Below are 20,768 nucleotides of genomic sequence, written 5' to 3' on the forward strand. Positions count from 1 at the left end.
CTCTAAGCGATATGTTTCTTTATTTTTCCTTACAACTATCTTCAATTCTTGCAATTAAATTATTTACTTATTTCTCTATTTCCTTCGTTTCATTTCTTCTCTTCCTTTATAATTTCAACAATGAAAATAAAAACAATCATATATTTCTGGTTTTTTTTATAGCTATTGTATCTTTGTGAATAGATGAATAACAGATCTTATGCTGATGGAAACAATCATGTCTTTCTGAACTTGAGAGAATTAAAAAAAAAATCATGTTATATTTGATCTTTTTTTCATTTGTTGTTGTTTCTTTTATTGTTATTTATTATTTGAATTTCTGTTTTTTTTCATTTGTTATTTTATTTTCATTTAAATATATTTTTAAATTTTGTATGAATGTCAAACAAAAAAAATCCCTTCGTATTCTATTCAATCTTATAATATGTTCCCATTGCAATGCACGTTCACAATACTAGTAGACTATTAGATAATTAGATTGAATTCGAACAGATAAAAATAATTATGCTATTTGAATTCGAACAGGTTATAATCCTCCGTATACAGAGGCTCAGTAGAGAGAGGGAGAATGCTAAGCAACCCTTATAAATTGAAATTTTCAAATTTTTTTTATTTAAAAATTTAAACATTTACAAAAACTAAATCATTAGTCCTCGTCATTAAATAAATAGAATAAATTATAGAACACTTATTTATTTAGTTGCCCTATATATCTTAATTTTTTAATTCCGCCTGTGTGGGTATCTCAATCAAACAACTTCCAGATTAAGGTTAAATTAATTATCATTGTTATGCATTGCCAATGCACATTAAGAAATTTAAGTCATTCTTATTGAATAGAATAATTAATTTATCATGTTTCCAATAAAAGGCACTTTCTAATTTACATTTCTTTGGCCAATGCACTTTGTAAACCTGCAGTTCTCTGTCTTTCAAACTTGAAAAAGGTCTTTAAAATTTGTGTTGAGAAACTATTAACATAGTTTTATTGAACGAAGTTAATTAGAATCATAAGATTGGTGCACCATGAGACTCTCTTCGTTCTCCCCCTTTCTTTCCACCTCCCCGCCTAGCCCTTCTACCTCCACTTCTCTGTGAAAATGAAGAACATGGATTGTCAAATCGAGATATAGTTGACCTGCTTGTGGATGTAAACTGCTGTATGAATATAGACATGGATTCTTTGAGGCAGACAATTAATTGAGCTAATTGAGGAGCTGGGGCTTGCAAGGGAATCCAGCATGTTTCTTCATGGGATAAAAGCAGTTGGTTCTTTCGGCAAAGATAAAATTCAAAAGAAGCTAGAGTTCTACCAGAAGATGTCTGGCTGGACGTCAAAAGAAGAGGTTTACTCTGCTTTCAGCAAATTCAAAAGAAGCTATCAGTAATTCCATGCATCCGTTCCATAACCTTAGTGCTATCAGTAATTCCATGCATTGCTCGCTAGATTTCTCCATGACACAATCTAATATGGTACCAGTCAAGAATGGTACCCCCAACTTTGAATTATTCATTACTGCTTGGTTACAACTTACAAACCATCCATACAGCATTTACATTAATATTACAGTAATCCCATTCCTGGATATCTAACCCGAAGAGTACTATTTAACATTTACAAAATGTGAGATCAATGTTGCTGCCCTTTAGTTCCCTACTGTTTTACATATCAGCTGCATAACCAGTCTGTGCAAGTGCCAAATCAAACGATATGAGAGAATGCGGTGAGATCACAACATCCATTTCTGTGTTTGCATCTGTCAGCACACTCTTTTGAGGTACCACCTATTATTTGAACAAAGTTTTTACAAGAAATTATCAATTTGTTACTATTTTAAAACTATTCTAAGATCGATATTGACAGTTAGCGAGTATTTTACCTTAGTTGGGTTCGAGAACGAGTTCTCATCCATCATATTGCTGGATGTCAGAATGGTAGTGGAAGAACTGAGCGAGTTTATTGCGAGTGTTAATCCAGATACCAAAATCTTGAGGTTCACACTATCACTTCCAATATTTACAATCTGCACCAAAATTTTCTTTTTGTTAATAATTCAAAATACATAATCCAAACAGATATGATGAACCATTGATCTTATTTTACCTCAAAAGGTAATGCACAGGGGCGAATCTTAAGGTAATGCAAGATGATTTTAAAATTTCCATGTATATAGAAATCTAATTTCATTTCATTTTTTTTTTTTTAATTTTTATATAGTTCAGCACCCCTAGTAAGATGTTAAATATGTGCTTGGAGCCTAACGGTTAGAATTTCATTTTGTTGTTGTGGATACTTGGGTTCAAATTACAGTGACCCCAGGTTATGTACTTTACATTTTAGCCCCCACCCTACCAAATCTAAATTTTCTAGCTCCACCCCAGGTAAAGCATTCACGTTTAGAATTATCAAAATTAACCAAACAAATCACAACAAATGGTTGATTCTTTTTGTTTTTGATCATGTATGAAAAATATGAAATGAACTATAATTTAACGATCTTTTACATGGATGCCCTAATCTTGAGATGGAACCAGTCAACCAGATCAACAGCTCTCATTTATCTTTTAAAATATTTTTGATTTTTTCAATTAAAAAAAAAACCCGGTCATGATAGGGCACAAAAAAAAACAGGGCCATTGGACCTCTCATCTTAAAAGGGGTAAACTTGCCACTAATTAACCTTGGTTGGAGAAATTATTAAATTCACAGTTTAAAACAGAGGCCTCTTAAGTACCGCCAAAATAGCAGAACCAATCTGCTGCCAAAACCTCATAAAGTTATGAAGTTAGAAAGGCATAGGGATCAAAAGGGGGCATTAGGGAAAACTAGGTAGAATAAGGATCGTAAAAAGGAGGTCATCATCATATCTGGAATCAAGAGTCGAAGTTTCTCTAATTTTCTTATTGTATCATTTTTCTATTGCACCATGGTCAAGTATTTTATTTCATATATTACCTTTATTTTAAGATATGAAGCATGGTCTGAGCTTTTCCATGTAACTGCAGATGCAGCCAGTTGACTTGACAAGTCAGGTAGAGTCCAAGTTGGGTTAAGAGTGGCACCACTTGATTCCTTGAAGAAATGTTGCATCCAGTAACTAGGTGTGCCATACATCTGTGCTGAGTTAAATACTATTGCATCTGGGTTCCACCTGTTTCATTTTATTATCAGAAAACTATCATAATTAGTTAATTACAACTCAACTTGGTATTGGTAAACCAAAAGTGTATGAGAAAGAAGAAAAAGGAAAAATAGCAACCTCCGGTCGTTTGCATTTACAAAGAGTGGTGCATAGCTTGCCATCTCCACTATATCACTGCCTCAGAAACCAAGAGTTCAAAACATTTAAAATCTAATGCATCTAATAAGAAAAGAAATAATAATTGTATTGTCCCATGAGAGGGAAAAAAAAACACCTATTATTTTCTAGACCAATCAGAAAAGCTGCTTCTCCCAAGGATGCTAAGAGGCTTCCTGTGCCGGCACTACTGTCTGTCACAGCATATTCACTAACAAAAGCCTAAAACGAATTAACCAAGTTTAGGAAGTAAAAACAGAAATAGAAATGCAAAACCATTGAAGTCAACCATAATAGGAAAGTACAGCAGTGGTACAATGGATGAGTCGAGTTGTAAACTTTAATATTTCTTTAATTTTATATATTTTCTTTGTCGATTAGGGTCCTAAGTCAGGTTATCTTACCAATTATAAAACAGGTCAGATTAGGCATCTTCGATACAGAACCAAACAATACTGCTTGAGGTCATTTTAGGGTTAGCTTTAGGCCTCACTTATTCCACCAAACGTGGTTTAATTGAGCCGGACTAAGATGGAATAAGCCGACCTTTAGACCGGTCTAAATTAGCCTAAACTAATCCACCTCTCTAGATGATTTAATTTTATTTGAGTATGAAGCCTAACTTTTCATTGTTTATATTATTTTTAGTCACTTTTTAAGGAATATGAAATAAGCAATTAATTTTGTTCCATTAAAGCATAAAGGAACTTATAACTTCATCAATTATAGAATCAATAATTTTTTTTTTGAAAAATAGCATAACTTTCTAAATTAACAAAATATACAATCTAGAAAATAATTAAATAAAATATTTTATGAAATTGTATTACGAATAAATAATTTTTTTGTTCATCAATCCAACATATTTTTGATAAATAAACTGATACACATATAAGTTTAATTAAACATAATCCACTAAATGCAATGTGCATTCCTAAGATACATAATTAATTTGTACATAACTCATTTTATTGTATAAATTTTAATATTGATATCACAAATTTTGTAATATCAAATCATACCTTAAGCCACCAAATTCTTACCAAACAAGGAATAACTTTAGACATCAACCAAACATGAATAATTTATGTCGGGCTAAGTTAGAATAATCAAGTTATGCTTCATTAGCTTTAGTCCACAACCAAACATCACCTATATGCTTGCTTTATTCAGCTCAATATTTTGTTAAGGGAGCAAAGATACCTATTGTTACTGTGCCAGTCTGATATCATGAACATATAAAGGGCTTAGTAGAGCAACCCAAAATGAAATGATAAAAGAACACATGTAAAAATTATTTTAAATACCAACCTTCGGTCCAGATTTTGATGCACTGTTGAAATAATCCTTCTGGCTAAACATATTTCTAGCTGAGGTATAGGTCTATTAAATTAAACAAAGGTCAGAAAAAAATTGATCAGAAAAATATCTAAGAGCATCAATTGAGCATAATTTATAATTTGCTTACATGAAAGTCATAATAATCTGCTGGGTGGTCAAGGGTGCTTCTTGATCCGTCACAATTTGTGATAAGTTTAATGTCTGGGTATGCCTCCTTTATTGCATAGTAGAACTTGAGGTAATTCTCTAACAGAAGTGAAAGTAAATTCAGACCAAAACATTAATGATTTTTATCAGTTCAGAACAAAAGCAAACCAATTCTCCGCAGTTGCCAATTATAGTGGCACGTCCTTTTTCATTATTTTCTTAATGTTCTTCTTATCCTTTCCTTCCCTTTTGATAATAGTACTTAAAAGAGAGTTACACTACTAAGATACAAAGCAAATCTGACCTCGATAAAATTTCATGCCACAATTTTCATTACCAATAGCCATATAGTTCAATTGAAAAGGCTCAGGGTGACCCATGGAAGCCCTAATGGAACCCCATGTTGAGTTCGAATCTCCCCTTGCAAACTCTATACTATTTAATGTATCCTGATTAAAATCATAATAAAGCAGAGTACAATGAGTCCAATGCTTAGAATGAAAAAATTTATTAAAAAGCCACAATTGTACTGTGCCAGATATCACCAGTAAAGGTAGTTCTTTGTGCAGTTTTACTAGTAAGATTGGGTTGAATTGTGTTTAGTTGCAGATGTCTCAATTAATAAAATAAATTCAGAAGTTGATATAAAACCAGTACATGCCTGAACCCAAGGTGAGATGTTTGTGGTCCTTACAGAGTCCCTGTGACTGATCCCTACAAACAAAGCATAAAGTGAAAAGTTTCTTCTATCACTATGAAATTCTTTCTAAACGCTTAACATAAGAGGGGTAAAATACTAATAAAAACAAGTTACCATTGTTTATTACCCATATAGGAGATGCACCAAGATCTTCAGCAAGCTGCCACAATGATCAAGTGGATAGGTAAAAAATGTAATATAAATAAAAATGTGAAAGCAAGACAGTTATACTGGGTTCAAGCAACCTGATTATACTAGATTGATTGATTGATTGACGTCCAATCAGAAGTGATCATTTTTTTTCCAACTGCCCCATTGACTAAAAAGGCAGTGCAACATAATGCATTGCATATTCATGTATGCAGTTCGGTTAAGAAATGTATATCCTGGTAATTGTTCACTACCTGAAGAAACTCAAAATAACCGAGGCCATCGTCAGTCCAATAATTCCAAACATCTCCAAAATGCCCTGGCCTCTCTTCCCACGGGCCAATCGAGGCTTTCCATCTAAATGCATTCCATAGCCTCTCTCCCTCCACATAACACCCCCCTAGAGACACCACAATTTTAGAAACAGAGAAAAAATTAATACAAACAATTATTTTTCTGGATGAACCTTACCAGGAAACCTAATAAAACGAGGTTTCAAATCAGCAAGCATAGAAACAAGATCCTTCCGGAAACCATGTCCCTACGTGGAATGAATAAAATACACTGCTGTCAGATAAATAAAGATATCTGCCTTGTTCATAGCCTGGTACAATCTGGGATACCCATTAAATATTGGGAACAAAAATATTGGAATAACCAAAATTAGACAAGTAATGTAAAATTGCTTTTATGTACCATATAGGTGTCCATAGGCATAAGAGAGACTTGATCAAGCCAGAAAACCCCTTTCTTTCTAGTTGTCAACTGGAGTCGTCCATTAGGTGCAGAACCAATTGCAAACAACTCAAGTTGAACCTTTATCCAGTTTGACACATCAGAAGCAGATGCCCTACGCACAAAAAAGAGTAAAAGACTAACTAGATCTAGGATTTCAGAAGCATATTAAGTATTGTACCGGTCATGACTGGTACAAACAGGGTGGTGTAGAAAAGTTCTTGCTTACACAATGTTAGAGGTAGCGAGAGTCTGTAAGCCGTCAGAGGTCGTCAGTGAAACAGTAATGTTAATCGAACCTAGAGACTTGATATATAATATAAGCTTGTAGCCTTTTCCATGTTCGATATTCTGAAATTCCCACAAAAAAAATATTATAAAATGAAATGACTAATGGAAGGCAGGTTGTAAATGGAGGGGAATATATTAGAGTTTATGTGAGGAGTTGGGATAAAATCAGCTATCTTATCTTGAGCTATGCAACCTCAATACTAGATATTTGGTTACAAGTACAAATACAAATACAAATACAAATACAAATACAAATACAAATACATTAAGTGTTAGGTACTTAATTGAAAAGATGAAAAATGTTGGTGCCTTCTGCAAATATGGTAAAATATGTACCATTGACAAAAGGAGATGTGAAAAGAAATTAACATTATTATCACTGGTTATTTAGCATTTCTGGTTTTCTGACCTTTAAATGCTGTTTATGTCCTCACAGATGCACTGGTACTAACACTTTACACTTTACCAGTTAAAAAAGCTAGAGTGAGGCTATGGTACTATGCATAGATTGAATCGGTCCATATTATGAATCAATATATCTGTTTTCAAAGTCTAAACAGTCGATCTGAACCATTCAACATGATCTCAATATGAAAATAACTTGTTGATCAGATTCTAAATTTTAGAATTTCTTTACTATTTTTTTATATAGGTAAAAAATCAGTTGATTTGAAAATTCTGGATCATCCAAAAATAATGATTTTCTACCTATCTATAAAATTTAGTCTGCAAGTACATTTTCATATGGAGATCATGTCCAACGGTTCATATCGACTATTTGAACTTTGAATACAAAGAAATCAATTCATAGTACAGACAAATCTGCGCTATGCAAAGTACCATAGCCTCATTCAAAAAGCTATATATGTGTATGTACCATGCCCCAAAAGCCAGGATTGTAGACACCAACACCAGTGGATGGGCATCCATCGCCATCACAATTCACGTGCACTCTAAGTGCCACGGGATTTCTTTTAAATGGAGAGGTACGGTCGGTACCAGCCAAGACAGTTGTTTCATTTCCAATTATGACCCAGGGGCTGAAGTCTGACGGAGTGTTTTGACCACCCGCCTCGAACCCTAGACACGGAAAGAGTGTTATCGTGTCATTTGACTCATTTTCCATGTCTCTGATTTATAAACATTGTATGATACAAGAATGTTATAATTTTTTTTCACAATTTCACATGCTTTTTTTAACAATAACATTTTCTAAATTTGGGCTAGGAGGAAAGGCCCCTAGGATTATACCTCTATTGTCGACTAGTTCCGCCCAAATGCCACCAGCTCCAGCATGGTTAATCTCCTATAAATTTTTTTTATTAAAATATCTCCTATAATTATTATTTTGTTCAAGTGATTAGTTACAGTTCTCAAATAACGAATATTTTAATACTATAAGTCACTGAATATGGCTGTTTATCCATTAATTAGTTACATGATCACATCCATCCTTCCCTAATCAAAACCATCAATAAGATGGGGCTATATGTGACCTTAAAATTCACTTGAAATAAATATAGTTTACCTCAAAAAATATTCCAAAAAGTGTATCGGGTATTTTTCTACCAGATTGAGCTGACGCATCAATAGCCAAAATTGCACTTTTATTCCCATCTAAATCGCATGCACCATGCTTAGTACTGATGCATATGAGAAAAACAGCATAAAGCGCAACAATTGGAGACATCCTTTTGAAATCCATGATACATAGGCCTCCTAAATAATGTTGTGAAGGAGCTGTTTCGTAAGCAAGAATTTTAAAGGCTACAAAAAGAGAAAAGAGTTTGTTTTTATTTTTATTTCTCTCTCTCTCTCTCTCTCTCTATATATATATATATATATAAAAAGTGAGGTCATTCCTCACCGATTTACAAAAAAAAAAAGCTCACAATTAACAATTACACTCGACTGAAAATCTTTTATCGGATTAAAGGTACACTTTTACCGGAATGACTGTTTTGCAACCTATTCACTCTCCAACAAGCACAAATTTGAAGCCAATAATTTAAGGAACACACCTCGGGATACAAACTTCAGATTCTCAGAAAAATCAAAATCTCTACCAATTTACCACTTTCCGAGTCAAATCGCAAGAAGCAAATTTATCTAGAAAAGGTTGAGTAAAATAAATGGAAGAATAGAGAGCTCCCTCAAGAGTCAAGAGGGCTTAAATAATGGAAAACAGTGAATCGAGGGAGAATGCACTGAAAGAAAGATTTACTTCAAAAAGAAAAAGGAAGAGGAAGTAGAGAAGAGAAGAGAAGGGTGATGACGAGTCATGACTGATGACTTCAAGTAGATTGATTGGTCGCTCCATAAGGTATTAAGACATTAAATGGGACCCACAGTTCAGTGAGCATAGTGATACTTTTCGTGCCGATTCTGGAGACACGAATGATAGTCCTTTCTGATGAGCACCGATTTGGTCACTTGTTCGGTTGTTCCTATCTAATTTATCTTATCTACTTATCTCAAATTCTCAAATTCTTTATTAAGCCTTATATTAATGGTAAAATTAAGGGAGGTGGGTCACGTTTAAGCCTTATATTGATTGTTTTATTTTTTGTTTATGTTTACAATTTTAAAGTTTAAAAAGTCAATCCTAACTATTCAACAAGATTTTTATAGTAAATGTATTCGGAAAATAAATTTTACACTTTTTGAAAAAAATATTTAATTTTTTTTTTATGATCCGCAAGTTTTTGAAAAATAATGACTTTATCGTGTATAAACTACCTCTCAGTGTGATTGTTATTTGAGATCAAATTGAATTTAAAATAGTAAGCCGAGTATTAATTTGCTGTTGCTTCTTAGAAATTGTTAAATAAATCAATGTTAGCTTATTGAATAAAACTAGGGTGTTTTTAGACTCACAAAGCTTTTTGTGAGCTTAAAAGCACTAAGAATTGGTCATATTGGTAATCCAAATAATAACAAAAAATTGAGTATAAGAAGGAATTTGTAAATTATACGATTGGAGAAAATGGAGATGTTTGTTAAAAACAAAATATAACCAAAGTAACTCAAATTTACGATGTAATTTACTACTAGTAGAAACAAACAAAAATTCTAAAGATAACCGGGTATCTATATACTGCATGCCTTCTCTTGGACTCAGTAAAAACTTCTTGCTTTGATACAACCTATAAATGGCTAGAAAATTTTCAATTTTAGCAAACCTAGACCTTCTCATCATCATGGATTTTTTCTCCAGTGAATCCATTATTATTTCTCTGAGGCAGGAGGGGCCGCCTCTCTTTACCGCCTGGTTTTGACGATGCATTGCCGTACCAAACCATACCACATATGGCTACTATCATGCCAAGTACAACTTGCAGATTCAGTCCCTCTTTGCCGAAAAAGAGAAACCCTAGTATCAAGACAAATATGGTTTTCATGTGACCTAGCACTTGGAATGATACCGCAGAGAACCGACCGATGCATATGAACTGGCTCAGGTTGGTACCAACTGCTATGAAGCACGATAGTGCAATGAAGAACTACAAAAGGACAAAAAAATTATTTTTAAGAAAAAGGTTTATGAGAAATGTTTTAGAAGTACAATTTTTCATTACAATATGTGGACATGCTAATTATATGAAAACGAAAAGGTTTCTTCCATAGAAGATTGCAATTTGCACTGTCACATACTATTACTCGTCTATTAGAAAATCATACCAATGAGGTACAAAATTAGATGATAGCTCCACTAAAGCCCCAGTACATCTATATAAACCAAACTTAAAACAAACCAAAGCATAGCAATTGCTACATAGTAAACCAGGCACCAAACCACTAAGCATGTAGATTTAGCACAAATTACCCAATGCAAAAAAAAAATAAAAGATACCGTGGTTTTTAATTGTGGAAAATATCATAATAAATATGACCTGAGCATTAAAAAAGCTTGAAGATGACCCATTTACTCTCAAGTTCTTTTAATGCCCAGTTCATATTGATTATGATATTTTCCACAATTAAAAACCACAGTATTTTTTTTCATCCCATTGCAACTCATATCCGAATAAAAATGACAACCGATGATGGAAATTTGTCAACAAAAAAACAAAATACAAATAACACTTTGTGATATAATTCTTGGGTGTGCTTCTACAACTAAAAAACCATTGTTGTTTTACAAAACAAGGATAATAAATAATTGGGGTTTTGCGCAAGTTTTGAGTGATTAACAAGTTACCACTGAGGGAAAGGCATAGTCGTACTTGTCAATCCTCTTGCCAGTTAGCCATAAATCAACAAAAGGGCCGACGAGCACAAGAGATGCAGCCTGAACTGGGGCCATGTGCCCCAAGAGGTTGAATGAGTTCAGAGAATACTTCTTCTGGAGAAAATGTACATACTACATGTACACAAATAAATAATGCATCAGTAATAAAATAAATTAGGTTTAAAAAGTAATCAGCTGAAACAGTCAAGGGATATGCTTAGCTATATGTACAAACAGACATACAATTATTTGTTACTGTTCTACTTGAGGGCACTAATTCAATAAGGTCTATGTTGTTGGTACTTGAAACTATCACATTGTATTCTACTATGCACAGTTAATAGTACATACCTGAAAATGACTAAACTGGTAGATTAACCTATCAAGTAACAAAATATAGTTTTTTTTTTTTTTAATAAACTCATTTACCATTTTTTTCTGTCCACTTCTAGCCTTTAGCTAAATCTTGATCTGAACATAAATTAAAAATTAGACTACAAATTTTAACCAAGTTGAAAAGACAGATGACATATTTTGACAACTTGAAAACAAGACAAAAGTAATATGTATTCATCATTTTGCAGTGAGTGTCCCAATCCCAAACTGACAAATTACATATGGGATATTCAAAATTCCAGTCCTTGATACCAAAGAGCAAACTCCTTGATAATTTGAGGCACTTACGTATTGTTGAAGACAAGTGCTCCAAACTGCTATGACAGCTGCCATCAGACCCTTTGCATTCACACTGACATCAGATACTGTGCACACGGCAACACCAATTAGAACCACTGTTATGCTGAGCTTCGTGCCTCGGGAATACCGCACCTGGTCAAATACCACTTCCAGAAGGCATGAGGCCGGTATCATGCAAAGTTTTGCTATCTGCAAAAGGATGAGAGACAAAGATTGGGAAGAAATATCATTACCTGTATTGTAAACTTTGAGAGGAGTATCATTGGGAAGAAATATCACACATATGATGGCAAACAGTATATGTAGGCTGTTACAGGATCCGGGGCTGGAGAAGTACTTATCTGTCCTCATTTACATTTCTTAGGCTTATCTATGGCTTAAAGAAAGTTAATACAAGAATGAAGTCAATTGAGGCTTAGACTTCTACTCCGAGCCAAAATAACACCCAAATCCTGTTAATGTACAGTTAACACCATACCAGTTGGGATACTGGTAAATTATTACAGCAAATGAAGAATAAATGACCTGATAGAAGCCAACTGAGTTCCACATCAAGCTCACATTCATACCAACAATTGACAAGTTAGCAAAAAACGCAAATTTGAGAATTTCAGACATGGGCAAATGGGAGGGCTGAATCAGCCCTAGCCATCTAAACACTAGAGTCATGATGGTTGTGGTGACAAAATGCATGCCAGTCAATGAGGTTGCTACAAAAAGGGGAAAAAAAAAGGAATATCAGTAGCACCTCCTTAGGAGTTATATTCATGTTATGGAACTTATATAGTATGAAAACATTTGTGCAACTTAATACATACTGCTCCGAGATGTGACTGGCACATATTGACTGATACCTGGAATCACTTGTGTTTTCATTTAGTTTATATACAAGTAATAGGGTTGTCAATGGGCCTTAATGTTGTTATTGGATATGCATGTTGATGTCAATCCACCAGCATATTGGATTTGGATATCCAACAAGGTCATGATACGAAAATTGATTTTATTCTGTGGATTGCACAACTGTTTGTAATAGTATTGCTTAGTTTAATTATATTGGTCTTATGCATATTTCACTGTTAATTTTAATGTAAATATAGTGTTTCTATGAATGCATAAAATTGTTGCAATAATATGTTTAAACAAACCAAATACAATCCAATATCGGTCAATAAAAGGGTACGGATCTGATCTAGATCTGATATTTTATTGGATTTGGATCCACATTGTTGGTCCCTTGGATTCTTAATGGATTCACATTCTTTTGTGAAAAAAGGTAGCCATGAGTTTGCATCATGGATCTTACTTGGATCAGATCTAAATTGATCGATTAACAGCCCTATCTATAACCTAATCAAACTGAAGAACCACATAATAAAGGAGAAAAATGAGTAGCCTTGAATCCATCAAATATTTGAGAAAAATGAAAAAGTCAAATACCAAAAGTGAAGCCATAAGAAGCCATGAGGGCTTTGTTGACCATAATAATTCCAACTGATGTAATTATGTTGAACAGCCATGCGCTTATATCTAGCAGCGCCTTTCTATCAGATTTTCTTGGAGAACCCATCCCTTGTACTTTATTTTCCTTCTGCTACAAATCTACAGAACTGTTTATTAGTATCTCCAATGCATCTCCAATTGGTGTATGCCCTTAATTTCTGTTCAAGTGATAAGACAATATACTTTAATTAGAATTACATTCAGCTATAGAATGTTTAAGAATTCAAGAGCAGGAAGCTTTTTAATTGAAGTTCGCTAAGTGAGCTTTCAGAAACTTAAGCAACTGCAAGACAAAAGTCAACTAAAACATTACCTTTCATCACTGGAATACACAGTCAATTACATTTGTTTTACTTTTGCTTCTAAAGCACTTATGAAATTTCTACATTATTTTCAAAAATGATAGTATGAAAACACAAGTTGATATAAATGCTACATGTTACTCTGAGTATCAGCATTATATCATAATCAATTCAGTCTCTTTAAAAATGGTCCCAAAAAATTATTCATCAAATTATGACCTATCCTGCAGAATATAAATTGATGTCTCTGTATGTACTACTACCTACTAGTTTCTTTATTACCAATAAATCAATATGCGTGGCCCCATCACCCAAAAACAAAATAACATTTATCTAAACCTGATAAACAGTAAATTCTAAAGGCAAAGAAAGTAATATCACACCTCAAAATTAAGTGATACAATGATAAAATTATATTAACCAAAGAACATAGATAATTTTCTTCATGCCTTATAGGAAGAAAAACATTCAGGACCGAGATCCATAATTTTATCATCACATTTTAATTGAGGAGTCTCATGCATTTCTCATGTACCACCCACCAACCCGAAATGTACCTTAACCAGTCAATATTTCAAGAGTGTGAATAACTTAAATCACACCAGTTTTAGCCAACGAAAGATCTTAAGATAAATGACTTATTTGCGTGCAAACCCAGACAATCTGCAATTGCAAGTACAACCTCCCAAAAAAAAAAAACCTTCAGAAAAAGCTCAAGAGATCAACATTTTAAAACCAAAACACGAAATTTTGCTTTGCATTTGAGGATATAAATATTAAAAACAGAGCATCTAAAATTGAAAATGCAAACCTAATCCTGATTCTGCATCATAGCGTCGCAGGCTCCATCTATTGTTTGTTTCTGAAGTACCATTAAATTAGAATTGGCCAATTGGGACATTGTTACTTTGCTACCATGGTTTGGAAAATTCATCGCTATCCCTTTTACGATCCGATCTGATAATTGGGCGATTTCCCAACCAGACTGGTGGAAAGCGTTAACACTTAAATGAGTAGAGACTCACCGTGGGAGTTACGGCGATTCTTCCTTCGTTCTAGTTCGTTCGTGACTGATGAAGATTCTTCAGATTTGGATTTTTAGTGATGAGATTCATCAGAGGCAAAGGCAAAGGCAAAAGCAGATGTGATTTGTTAATGATCGCATAGAGAGATTTGGGGCGTAGCGTCAAGCCGTGCAGTATGTTTCGTTAATTAAAAGGAGAATGAATGTAGAGGGGTCTGTCGGGTGGGACCGGATCGTTAATAAATAGGCTCTCGGCTCGGGCCTCGGGACTCGGGGGAAGGAAAACATTTTTTTTTTTTGTTCTCTTTTATTTTATTTAAGAGAAAGGTACAAGGTTTCAATAACTTCTGTTTTTCGTACCTCACCGTGATTTATATTTTATATTTTATTTAAGCGATTTAGAACCGTTGCTAGTTGATGACTAAAAATGAGGCTATTAATTTTTAGTATATATAAATATATACTTAGTTACCTTAATCCTACTCTGTCAGATTACAAGCGCATAATTCTACTGTGTAGTAGTATCGGGTATCGATCCACAGGGATAGATCTTAATAGTTTAACAACAATAATACTAGTCTAGGTTCTTCGGGTTTTGTTTGGGTTGCGTGAATATTGATTAAAATAAAATAAGTAATAATAGTAATAATAATAATAATAATAATAATAATAATAATAATAATAATAATAGGTGCAAGTTGATTTTAGAGTTTACTCTAGCGAATTTATATGTGGAGATGTTAATTGTTGTAAACCAAGTTTAGGGAGCCTCTAGGGTTTTGGACGAATTCCTTCTAATTAACTCAATACAATATTTATGGTACTCATGTTTACCTGTATACGGCACTGTCACTGTCGTATACGGCCTCACCTACGGCCTTCTGTCATTGTCATGTGCGATATAGACCACCCCGCAGAGCAGAGCTGCATACCGGTAATATTATTCCCCACGGATTACTTGGGTTCGGTTCTATGCATATTTTAAAGGTTCTCCGACTTTAAGGTCGGCTTGTGGAGGACAATTCTGATTATCACAGGATATAATGTAATTAAACCACTCACACCAATCTAATCAATTATATTCCCCTATTACTCACTAAGTAATAACCCTAAACCTTATTCATTACAAGTGATAGCCCGATGCTATGTTGCTTAAGTGCTAGTACTTACATGTTTGTCATGCAAGTGCTTATCACACAAGGACACAACGACTATGCAACCTCATAGCATGTAGGATACAAATAACAAATAAATTCCTAATTAAACCTCGAGATGCTATCTAGTCTATATCCTGCCAAGGGAGCCCACTGGGTCCGAACCCTAGCCTTTGAACCGCGGCCAGGCCTTGTTAGCCGAAGTGTTTATAGTACTTACATGTAGCCCCTCTCACACCGAGGTACAACGACTTATAACACCTATTAGTATGTGGAGGACACTGGACCATCTGAAGACAGAACTATGTATGCAAGGACATATTTCAATAGCATTCTGAGTATAACGAAATCTCAAATAGACATAAAAAAAAATATAGTAAAGAGCAATTATAATTCATTACATCCATCCTTAGAGATGAGGAGCTTAGCTACTCAAAGTCATGACAAAATAAAAGAAGCAATAAAAGAAAGACATAACCTAAAACCTAGAACACCTCTTCCTTAGAAGACTTCTTCTTCTTCTGCCTTGGACTTCGAGTGCCTCTTCTTCTCCACGACTCCAAATATTTCACGCAATATTCTGCTCTAAACTATGGACTTACACAACTAAAACATGCACACTAATTCCTATTACAAGAGGGTTTTATAAAGTATAGCCTAAGGGTGAGGAGTCATGGAGAACATGGAGATCATGGGTGCCAAATATAGCATAAAATGCTATATTTGGAGTGTTAAACTTAGGCTTCAAGGCGAGGCAAGGCTTGCCACATCTGGAAATGCGTCCTTCTAGAAGCTTGCTGTCCAACGGCTAAGATTTAATCCAAACTAGACAGTCCACGGATTGAATCCATGTGCCCTTGCAGCATAGGCATTTATGCCGCATGCGACATATCAGGGATCGTAGGGCACTGTACTTAGTCGAATTTCAGTGAATTTTGCCATGTTGCATGTTGTGCACTTCGTGTGAGGTGTTTGTATACTCCATGTGTTGCCCTATTTAGACGCTTTCTTCATAATCGACCTAAATATGACATTTTTGCTCTGTTTTCGGCCTAAATTCGCAACTTTTTCCAAAACCTGCCAGAATAGCCTAAAAACACATTTGCGATAAATAATTCAAGAAAATTGATACTTTGCATACGCATTTCTGCCATTTTTCGTACTAAAAAGTAGTGATTTTCATTATATGTTTTAGCATTATCACTAGTCATGATTTCTCAATGAGCCCCGTTATCCTTAGCTTAGTATACCTTCCACGGCTTAGATGGTTCTCCCTTGTCATTTTCATTATACTTGTCACATGCATCCAAGTATGTCAATCAATCAGGATTTTGCATTTCGATTGCATCAATGCCTTCTTGTAATCTTCTTGTTTTCTTCTTTTTAACCAAGATCTTGAAGAATTTTGAAGCGATTTTATCATGAGTATGCTTTCCAAAATTCTCAAACACATGTTGAGAGTAATAGCAGGGAGTTAAGCAATTTTATCTTGAGTATTCTTTCCAAAATTCTCAAACACATATTGAGAGCAGTAGCGGTGAGCACACTCCCTGTCCTCCTCGGACCAACCCATATCGTCTTGTATGAACACCTTTTTTATACCGTTATGTGTTGGGTTTCGGGGTAACCAAAAACCTGTTTAGGCTTAAGCTGCGGAATGACCGTAGAACAAAAATTTCTACGGCCAACTTAAGCTCGGGATTAAACGAGGTATGTCAGGAAACTTTCCAAGGCAGTCCACCTTCAGTATTCCTTTGGCATCAAAACCCAATTTAATCATTTTTACATATCTACTCCATGATTGATTTCTAAAACTTTAATCTACTTACCAATTAAATAGATTAATATAACATATTTATACCTTGTTTCCAAATCACAATTGGAATGCAGACCGAGCGAGTAGAGCTACATCACGGGAATGATTCTCCTCGGAGCATCAGACGTTTGATGCCTCTATCGGTTATCCACCAGGACTAACCGGAGAGCGGTTTATTTCTTTTGCCAGAAATACTATAAACCGCAGAATTCTGCAAAAATACTATTCACAGAGAAAAAGACGAAAACTCATAAACACGAATTTTCAGCTACTCAGTTTCACAAATAAGCAAAACTGACATACCACGAAATTCGGGAAAACACTATTTATCAATCCCGTAAATATACTTCACAACAACCCGCAAGATTATACGTCAACTACGTATAACTTTCTTTTCTCAATCGAAACACTATTTGGGAGAGAAACCGAGAAAGAGAGAAAATACCGATTCGTTTCGACACGAAACGATACGAATGAATTAGTATTTTATTCTCTCCATGCACCCCTCTATTTATAGCCTCTAAAATGATGTACAAAAACCAAAATACCCCTATGACAAGGCATGCCACCTAGGGGGGTGAGGTGTCATGTGGATAGGAATGATGACGTGTCATCTGGATAGGATCGATGACGTGTCATGCGGATAAGGACGAATCTGAAAAGACCCGAATGCCCTCGGCCCGAATACAAATAATATTCGTATAATTATTCTGAACAATTATATTTCTTGCGGTTGTTGTTTCGGTAATTTATACAACGTGTCCTGCACATTTATAAATTAACCGGTTAACTTTTATACAACGTGTCACACACGTTTATAAATTAACCAATGTTTTTGCTTGTTATTTTTACATAACATTTATAATTTAATTATAACACGTATAATTAATTATAACCATCTTACTATTGATCATAACCAATTTATAATCAATCACAATAAGATTCTCCGATTAACTCCTATATGGTGTGACCCAATAGGATCTGTGTTATGTTGGTAAATAGAGTTAAAACTGTTTTAACTTCTATAATCATGAGCGGTATCTGGCAGTATACATCATGACCATCCAATTACACAGATGATGCTGTACTGTACAATATCACGATCCAGTAAACTATTTACTTGTGTCTGTTCTTCTGTCTCATAGCTATCAGATTAGTTTCAAGGTAGATGTGTGTCATCCTTGCTAACTGAATCTTTTCTTGATCTTGAGCAGATTATCAAATATAATTACTCTTGTAATTATACCGCTAGCAGATAATCTTACTCTATCAAGGGGCCCAGTGATGCTATAGCTCGTATAAAATACGAGGGACAAATAGTATTCTTGGTAAACTATCACTTCCTCAGCTAAGCTATACATATGGAAAAACTACCGTTATGACTGCTTTTTACGGACAACGTTAGATAACAATCACACATACATATTTCTCAGTGGGAACGATAAATACCTCATACTGTAGAACCTGACACTGAATGAAAACATAAATGACACGAACACAATTCTATTTAATGTTTCATTCGGGGTCTGTCAAATACCATGTTCCTAGAACATGTATCTATGTGATTAAAATGACATCTCGTGTCAGGTGGTTTGTAAAACTTAACCATCTTTTAATCTACATACTAACCTTATCGCGGTAATTAGTGTTCCTGCTAATTACCTTGGTCAGTGACCTTTTAAGAGTATATATCATCTATATTATGGAGTTTCACAATTTCAGTCATGAACTCGAAATGATCCATAAATTCAATAATACTCAAGGCAACAAAATGATATATAAATAAACATTCAATTCATGAACAAAGCTTTATGATAATTTATCGTATTATTGACTTCTAGATTATTACAAACTAACATTATGCCGGTCAGGTACCACACGCATGGATCTATTTGGACCAATTACAAAGTCCCACACCTACTTCATGAACTACCCCAAATTCTCAGATTCCTCGCACTCTACCAGTTCAAATGCTAGCATAATTAATTGGTTTTCTGCATCATATCCGGTTACAATTAACAACTTACTCATGTATCTACCTGATAAGAAGCAAGCATCGATGCTGATGACGGATCTAAGGTGATCTACTTCTTCTATACATGGCATGTACGCCTGTGCTACCCTCATGAAATACTGATACACATCCTTATGAGTTGGCTTTGAAACTATTTTATATTAGGTTTTTGAATTTGCCCTTTTAATTGCTTTCAAAAAAGGAACAATTAACCCATAAGATCCCTCCCAACTACCTAATGCCCGAGCAATCACTAACCCTCTACCTTGCCATAATTTGTTGTACTTTGAGACAATGCCCTCGTAATTTTCATCAACCAAGTCTCTCATAGCTCTGATACTAATATCAGCATTTGTTTCCAGTTAGCGACCATAGCAGACGTCAATTGCACATGATTTAACCTGGATGCCTCAGCGCGGCATGTGTGATTTCCCTCATTCTTCATAATGGCCCAAGAATTATCAAAGCTTGTGGCCCTCCCAACCAACCTCCACTTGCACCGGTCACTCTTACACTTATACCTCATCCTTCATGTGTTGTTGTGTGTTTATTTGATCTCGATATTTTTCTTTATGTGCCAGTGGTGAATTGTATCTTTTATTTGACCCTTGTTGTCATATGTTATCCCCTCAGACAATTTGTCTCTTTGTCCAACCTGGTATAATTTAGCGGATATTAATTGTTGGTAATAGCAAACAAATTTAAAAATAAAATAAAAATTAAATTAACTAACAAACCTCAGAATCGACAAAAAAAAGATCTGTCAGCCTCTTCAAACCTTGATGTGTCTTGAAATTGCTCGAACGGGTGTCTTTCTCCATGACCCGGTATCAGAAATTTCCAGATACCAAGCATAGGATGACCAAATTCCTCATCGCTGTGATCAGATGCCCCACCGCCGTCACTAGCATCCCAATTTTCCTCTACCTCCCGTTCTTCGGGATACTCTCCTATATTGTCAGTATAATAAAGCGGTTCCAGGGTTTCAGATCGTTCCAGGTTAGAAGGATTCGACTAGAGGTGGAGGATGTCCACAGATAGGGATCGAATAAGACTTGCTAAAGGTAAGGCCCGAGTATGACCCATCACATTGCTCAAGGACCTGACCCTGAGTCAATTGTAACAAAGGTTTGGTGTTCTGTCTGGTATTCAATTTAGGGTTCTGTCTAGGGTTGGCTATCACTTATAACTCTAAACTTCAAACTTGAGGTCATATTCATGGTCATTTGGACATGTTTGGTTGTCTTAGCCAATATTAATTCTTGCAGACATTATTAGTTCATAATAGTTCGAGTCAATCCCAAGTTGTTGGTACAATTCCCTAATTATACCTCTAAAATCTAAACCCTATCTCATATTGAACAT

General features: G+C 34.7%; 2 protein-coding genes across 6 annotated transcripts; both read right to left on the reverse strand.

The window, feature by feature from the left end:
- Positions 1 to 1,496: 1,496 nt before the first annotated feature.
- LOC144547284 (alpha-L-arabinofuranosidase 1-like) lies at positions 1,497 to 8,945 on the reverse strand. Of its 2 annotated transcripts, XM_078295888.1 has the most exons (18): positions 8,685 to 8,945; positions 8,192 to 8,382; positions 7,915 to 7,969; positions 7,541 to 7,743; positions 6,602 to 6,723; positions 6,334 to 6,487; positions 6,109 to 6,178; positions 5,892 to 6,037; positions 5,602 to 5,647; positions 5,449 to 5,501; positions 5,092 to 5,236; positions 4,768 to 4,886; positions 4,611 to 4,682; positions 3,418 to 3,521; positions 3,261 to 3,317; positions 2,957 to 3,152; positions 1,881 to 2,024; positions 1,497 to 1,785 (listed from the first exon to the last, which is right to left on the reverse strand). In XM_078295888.1, exons 2-18 carry the CDS (start codon positions 8,366 to 8,368, stop codon positions 1,663 to 1,665), a joined length of 1,986 nt encoding a protein of 661 aa, XP_078152014.1. In that variant the 5' UTR covers positions 8,369 to 8,382; positions 8,685 to 8,945; the 3' UTR covers positions 1,497 to 1,662. The 2 variants fall into 2 exon arrangements, with proteins under 2 accessions (XP_078152014.1, XP_078152015.1); XM_078295889.1 differs by lacking the exon at positions 8,192 to 8,382 and having other exon boundaries at positions 8,685 to 8,869.
- Positions 8,946 to 9,614: 669 nt separating this feature from the next.
- Positions 9,615 to 14,665, reverse strand: LOC144547285 (UDP-rhamnose/UDP-galactose transporter 4-like). Of its 4 annotated transcripts, none has more exons than XM_078295892.1 (7): positions 14,421 to 14,614; positions 13,779 to 13,844; positions 13,031 to 13,251; positions 12,116 to 12,300; positions 11,579 to 11,779; positions 10,865 to 11,026; positions 9,615 to 10,166 (listed from the first exon to the last, which is right to left on the reverse strand). In XM_078295892.1, the coding sequence occupies exons 3-7, from the start codon at positions 13,158 to 13,160 to the stop codon at positions 9,846 to 9,848; spliced, it is 999 nt and encodes a 332-aa protein (XP_078152018.1). In that variant the 5' UTR covers positions 13,161 to 13,251; positions 13,779 to 13,844; positions 14,421 to 14,614; the 3' UTR covers positions 9,615 to 9,845. The 4 variants fall into 4 exon arrangements, with proteins under 4 accessions (XP_078152018.1, XP_078152019.1, XP_078152017.1 ...); XM_078295893.1 differs by lacking the exon at positions 14,421 to 14,614 and adding an exon at positions 14,207 to 14,221; XM_078295891.1 differs by lacking the exon at positions 13,779 to 13,844 and having other exon boundaries at positions 14,421 to 14,665.
- Between the last annotated feature and the right edge of the window lie 6,103 nt (positions 14,666 to 20,768).

This window comes from Carex rostrata, chromosome 31 (assembly GCF_964058835.1).
Source record: "Carex rostrata chromosome 31, lpCarRost1.2, whole genome shotgun sequence".
NCBI classification, from domain to species: domain Eukaryota; kingdom Viridiplantae; phylum Streptophyta; class Magnoliopsida; order Poales; family Cyperaceae; genus Carex; species Carex rostrata.

Bases quoted from the DNA above. Each gene is read 5' to 3' on its own strand.
- LOC144547284 (XM_078295888.1), bottom strand. From the start codon at position 8,368: ATGGATTTCAAAAGGATGTCTCCAATTGTTGCGCTTTATGCTGTTTTT. The intron at 6,488-6,601 runs GTAAGCAAGAAC...TTTTGTGCGTAG, and splicing joins CTCGCTACCTCTAACATTGT to GGCATCTGCTTCTGATGTGT. The intron at 5,237-5,448 runs GCATGTACTGGT...GATTTTAATCAG, and splicing joins ACATCTCACCTTGGGTTCAG to GATACATTAAATAGTATAGA.
- LOC144547285 (XM_078295891.1), bottom strand. From the start codon at position 13,160: ATGGGTTCTCCAAGAAAATCTGATAGAAAGGCGCTGCTAGATATAAGC. The intron at 12,301-13,030 runs GTATTTGACTTT...CCCTTTTTGTAG, and splicing joins TTCTTATGGCTTCACTTTTG to CAACCTCATTGACTGGCATG. The intron at 10,167-10,864 runs GTAACTTGTTAA...GTCCTTTTGTAG, and splicing joins ACTATGCCTTTCCCTCAGTG to TTCTTCATTGCACTATCGTG.